At 43.9% G+C, this 5,824-nt stretch overlaps 1 protein-coding gene across 1 annotated transcript; it reads right to left on the bottom strand.

Annotated features, from left to right (window-relative positions):
- Positions 1-1,165: 1,165 nt before the first annotated feature.
- On the bottom strand, positions 1,166-4,988 carry LOC109938229 (OTU domain-containing protein 1). Its single transcript, XM_020536669.2, has one exon. The coding sequence runs from the start codon at positions 3,161-3,163 to the stop codon at positions 1,955-1,957; it is 1,209 nt and encodes a 402-aa protein (XP_020392258.1). The 5' UTR covers positions 3,164-4,988; the 3' UTR covers positions 1,166-1,954.
- Positions 4,989-5,824: the final 836 nt, after the last annotated feature.

The following is a 5,824-nucleotide window of genomic DNA, read 5'->3' on the forward strand; positions in this document are numbered from 1 at the left end:
TGCAGGTAGGCTGACGTTTCGGGCCTAGATCTTCAGGAAGTTCTACTATCTCTGCTTTAGTTTTATGGCCAAGGTCACCACATGAGGCAAAATAGAGGCACTACTCAGTTACCCATGGCAGTTATTATCCCCTTTGGCCACAAAAGGGCTCCAGTATTTGTTACAAGATTGATCAACATTTCAATGGAGTACATGTTGCCCAGATAGAAGTGCTATTGTTTTGTCATCTCCAAAGGTGGTTCAACTGCACTGTTACACAGTTGAAGAGACTGTAGAGTCACCTGACAAGCACGTAGTAAGCATTATCATATGTAATCAAGTTTTGGTTTAACAGCCTAGACAAAGAGCTTGCAGATACTGAGAAATTCTACTGGCATAAAACTATTTACATTAATCCATTTCAGAAAAAAATATCATAGCATAATATAGCACAGAAGACTTGAACTAGCTCTTGAAAAGCTATCCAATGACCTTCACTTGCCTGCACATTCCCCTCGCCTGTAACACTTCTTTGCAAGCATGCGCCATTTCCCACTGATAAGCACAATTGAACCTGGTTCCATATGCTTTCATGGAGTATCGCTAAAAATCATAACTTGCTTCCTAAAAAGCTTTTTATTGTAAGTCTCTCCTGGTTAATGACAAAGTACATGACATTCAGACTGCAGTATACTTTAAACATTTACAGATGTTGCACTTTATGTACTGGGCTTTGTACAGTAGTTACCAGCTGGTAGCTGAAGTGTTGATTTAATAGCTTCATGCACTACACAATATGCAGAAAAAAATTACCCCACCAATTTTTAATCAGTAGCTAGTCCATGTAGTAGAGATTCACAGAATAACCAAGCTGAAGGTTTCTCCTCCATTCTTTAGATTTATTAATAATTAGTGTATCCTCTTCAAAAATTAATATCATCCAATGTAGGACAAAACACAATTTAGCCTTGCAACATTTTTCAAATGTCTTCTGGTGTGAATAATCTAATTACCAATTTTATTAGCGTTGAAATTTGAAGTTTAATTAGAGAGTTTAAACTCAGTTCATACATATTCTTCTGCAAAACTCAATCTATATTAAAATGAAGTTTTACTGGAGTGTCATAACAAAGGCCCTCTTCTTCTGGTAAGAAGAGAGTATGAAATATTTAGTCTCTGACAACTGTTTGAGAAATGTTATATAGCTTTAATTCATTCCATGTTGATTAATAACTTCACAATCAATACAAATACAGTAATTGCAAACTGGTTACAAGTTTGACCCTGCAAACCACTTTCGGATGTCAATACATCTTGAACAGCGTATAAAAGTCAGTGAAATGGCAAGAAACAGACAGACAGACAGTCATGATGTTAGTAACTGTAGCTAAACTTTAAAGATCTAAAATCTCTATTCTAACCAATTAAAAAAATCAAGGTGGCAATTAGCTACCTGCCAGAATACCAAATACAAGAACGTAATGAAGGAGATATGACAATAACAAACCAGCAATTGCAAAAAATTGCAATAAGTCTCTTAAAAAAAGCATTCAGAATAAAAACTCTCCAAAGCAGAGATTAAACATCAGTTGTTTTCCAAACATCAGAAGTTTAAAATTTTAAAAAACATGCTTAATGAGACAATGCAGTCCCATTCAATCCTATGGTCTCTTATCTGCAATAAGCCTGATTAAAAATTCAGGTGCCCTGCAACCTTCATTAGTTTGAGCTCAAACATTTGGTAAAACATCTAGGTATTCACACATTTAATTAAGGCGTTACTTAGAGTTGATTTTCTGATCCATTTTAAAGTGCTGTTAGCCCAATCAATGTGTAAGCATATAAATAAATAAAAACCGTATTAACAATCTTTACATTTGTACTTCTTACTAGTCTTGCTCATATCAGTTTCATCAGCTTATGCAGGGAATCTTAGGTCCTGAACTGAACTGTTTATGCTTGGGAGGAAAGTCATTTAAAAACAGCCATTTTGCTCAATGTACATTTTTGAAAGAGAAGCTGCCATGGACTTTGCTAACTCCTCATCTCGTTTCCTCTGAACATGTGTTTGTGTGCACCAGGTTTCATACTCTGGATTAGGTAGAGCCTGATCAAACACAGCGTCGTAGTGTCCATTGCTCAACCAACTCAGCCATATGCTGGATTTTGATTGATCTTCTGGGCCAAGACAATGCACCATAGTGGAAACTGTTGGGCTTTCCAGGCTACCTCCTGTGGTCAAGTATATATTAATGTTCAGCATTTGACTCATAGTAAGCAGCTCTGGGTAACCAGCCCAGGCCCCATCCTGGGCAGCGTTGATTAAAAACTCCCCAATGTCCCCTTCGATGATGGGGTTAAACTCGTCCAAGTGATCTGCGATGTGATGGACTGTTTCTTCTCTCAGCTCCTTGTGCATGTTCTGGTCACCGTACACAGCTTTACTGACGGCCCTGTACAAACAGTTGCCGTCTGGAATAATATGGAACCGGTATTTTTGTCGCTCCCGCAGGTAACTATTCTGCTTCTCCACTTCTGCCAGGTAACGCGCCACTTTATCGTTTTTGTCCGCCTTGTTCTCCACCACCAGGTCCACGGTCCTGAAGCCACCGTCGAGTTCCCAGGCACTGCTGCAGCGCTGTTCAGCCGCCTCCGTAGCCCGGGACTCAGGACCCGGCCCGGCCCAGTTCTGGTACTCCCGCTCGGTGCTGTCACCGTCCGACAGGTTGAAGGCAGTCTCCGGCCCTTCCAAGGCGGGCTGTAAGTCCGTCGCTGCCCGCTCTTGCTGACCATCGCCCGGGATCCGGGCTGAAACCTTCCGCGATCCTTCCGTCAGGATGTCCTCGGTCCAAATGCCCCGTCCCTGATGGCCCGGCACCGGGGGCTCGGCCTGCGCTCTGTCGCTCAGGATCTGGATCGGCACCATCCTCTCGAGCGGCCGCAGGGGAATCCTGGCGGTGGAAGTATAGAGGAGCGAGGCCGGAGATGGAGCCGGGCCCGGGGGCAGCAGTTCGCATGACGAGAAGGCGGGCATGGCAGCGGCGGTAGAGGAGGAGGCGGCAGCGGCGGGCTCAGTCTTCACTCCGAAACTCGGGCCCTCGACAGGCGCTTTCTCCGCCGCTGGAATGGAGACTTTGAAGGCGGTGCCGGGGTAGTGCGTTAAGACGCTGCTGTAATAGTGCATGTCGCAGCTGCGGCCCCTTTTATAGCGGCCTCCGGCTGATGATGGTAGTTAAAAATAGCGGCTGTCATCACCAGCTCCCGGTACAGCCTGAAGCCGTGGATACGAGGAGATTGGAGACAGGATCCAACACCTCTCGTTCAATCCCTCCCGCCGGCCGCTCTAATTCCAACTGCGACACTCAGGCCTAACTTTATCCCCATTACGTCAGCGCCGCTCCACTAAAGACGGGAGATTTCTCCGCATCAAAGGTGCATCGTTTCGGCCGAGACCTTTCTGGAAAGCACTCGACATTTTTTTTTCCCTGATTCCCCTCCCTGGTCCCTCCCCTTTTGGGCGGCCTGCACTCGTTTACTGCTAGTGGTTGCCTCACCATGCTGGAATGTGAGCTCCAGAAACCGGGGGCTTATAGCATAATCGCCCTCCGCCGCACTAACCCTAGTCAATAACCGCCAGTCCCAAATCACTTCAGGCTACTGCCACCCCGTCTTCAGTGCTAATCCTCTCCCCTTCAATACTCCCTCTCTTAACCTTTCCCTTCCCCTGGCTTCCTGTCCTGTTTCCATCCCTTTTTCTGCTCTCTTAACTCCTCCCTTCCTACTTCTTCCAGTCTCTGAGCCCCTCCATTCCCACCTTTTTTTTGGTCTCTAAAACCCCCCCCTCCCCCCCCCCCCCCCTATGCTCTTCCCAGTCTCCCCCTTCCAGTCTACACCAACCAATACCCAGCCTTTCTGCTGTCTCCTCCTGCTCCCCACCTTCCCATTCTCCTCCAGTTTCTTTACGCCATTCACCCCTTATCCGGTTTCCTGACCTAGTAATCTCCTCATGCATCCCATCATCCTTTGCATCCTCTCCTGGTCTCACCCCATTCCAGCACTGATCTCTTCACAAATACCCAACTCCCTCTCCTCTCCTCCAGTCAACCCCCACTCCTCTTAAAGGTCTATCTACCATTTTGCCTAGCACCCACTGCATTTTCACATGGTCTCAACACCTTTTCCAGCATTCTCCACCTTATCCCTGGTCATTTTCCCTTTTTCCTCCAGGACCTCTTCAACACAACTGTTTCATTTTTGCCCTATAAATTGTTAGGTCCACAGTAGTGGCAACAGGTAATCTGGGATCTTGATGACTGAGGGGCCAATAATGTATCACTATAATCAATAGGATTAAAGGATTGAGGAATAAACAGGAAGGTCTGAACCAGTTAATTCAATGTCAAATCAGGTACAGAAAGAGAAATCCATGCACCACAGGGGATACAGTACTTTATTTCCTCCTCCAATTCCATTTTGATTTAGTCCCCTCCCCCATCCCAAAACACTCACCCCCTCACTTTTTGATATTAGCATTGCCCTTAACAGGCTTTGCTTGTAAATATTCAATTGGCCACACTGAGAAAAAATGTTGTGTCTCTGTATAAAAAGAAAGAGAAATCCAGAAGAAAGGAAAACTGGACGGACAGAGTGAAATGACAGATGGGAAATGTAAGATTTTTTTAGACTATTTTAAAAACAACAGCAATTGGAAAAATTCCTGAGTAATGAGGCTCCAAACATTTTATTGTTAATTTACAGGTCAGAGAGGTTGATTGGCAATCATTAAAATGGTATATTTGTCTTTCTGTGCTGAGTTTAATGTGCAAATCCAGTAACCTTATGAAATTCATTGTGTGTAAGTGTGAGGCATTGCTTTCACTAAGCAATTTTAGGTGATTCACAGTTCACAGCACAGGTTGCTGGCCCATTTGCTCATTGGTATGCATTATATAAATTTGTCATAATTCAGTTCAGTAATGTATTAAAATGGTGTAAAACACAGAACAAAAACAAAGTTGCTGGTAAAGCTCAGCAGGTCTGGCAGCATGTGTGAAGGAAAAAACAGAGTTAATGTTTCGGATCCGGTGACCCTTCCTCAGAACTGATGGTGGCTGGACAACTGTCAGTTTATATGCAGAAAAAAGGGGAGGGGATGGGGAAGGGAGTAAACAATAGGAAGAGAGAGAAGACCAGTTGGACAGACAAAGAGTTGATAACGATCAGGCTGGGAGGGTGAACAGTTGTTAATGGGGACTATTAGTGACTAATAACAGGTAGTATGTAATGGAAGGCTGTGTGGTAACAAGGCCTGGTGTGCTGGCGTAGGAGCTGGGACATGGGAGAGTTTAGGCCCTAAAATTATTGAACTCGAAAAAATTACTGAAAACTTAAAATGGTGTAATCCATTTTAAATGGTATCCTTGCATAGGACTTCTGGGGCGAAAGAATAAATGGTTAAAACTAGCCATTAAGCCATTTTTCAAGGGGTTATTATGAAATTACAGAAGATTGAAAGGGCCAGATGAAAATGTGTTGAGACTCTGGTTTTGAAAGTGATATTTTACAGCATTGTTGTTTCATTGTTGGACAATTATTAAGTTCACTTGTGCTGGAGCGGCACTTAGAAACTTTTCTCAAGTAGGTGAATCCCATCAGTGGCTAACGCAAATCTGTAACAGAAACAGAGCTACAAGAGGATGGGCTGATTTCTGCCTTTAGGTATTAGCTGCTTCTATAAAATTCAAACAAACTACTACAGATGCTGAAGATCTGAAATCAAAACAGAAAACTCTGGATAAATTCAGCAGGCATGATAGCATCTGCAGAGAGAGAAACAGAGTCAACA

This window comes from Rhincodon typus, chromosome 2, assembly GCF_021869965.1.
Source record: "Rhincodon typus isolate 14 chromosome 2, sRhiTyp1.1, whole genome shotgun sequence".
NCBI classification, from domain to species: domain Eukaryota; kingdom Metazoa; phylum Chordata; class Chondrichthyes; order Orectolobiformes; family Rhincodontidae; genus Rhincodon; species Rhincodon typus.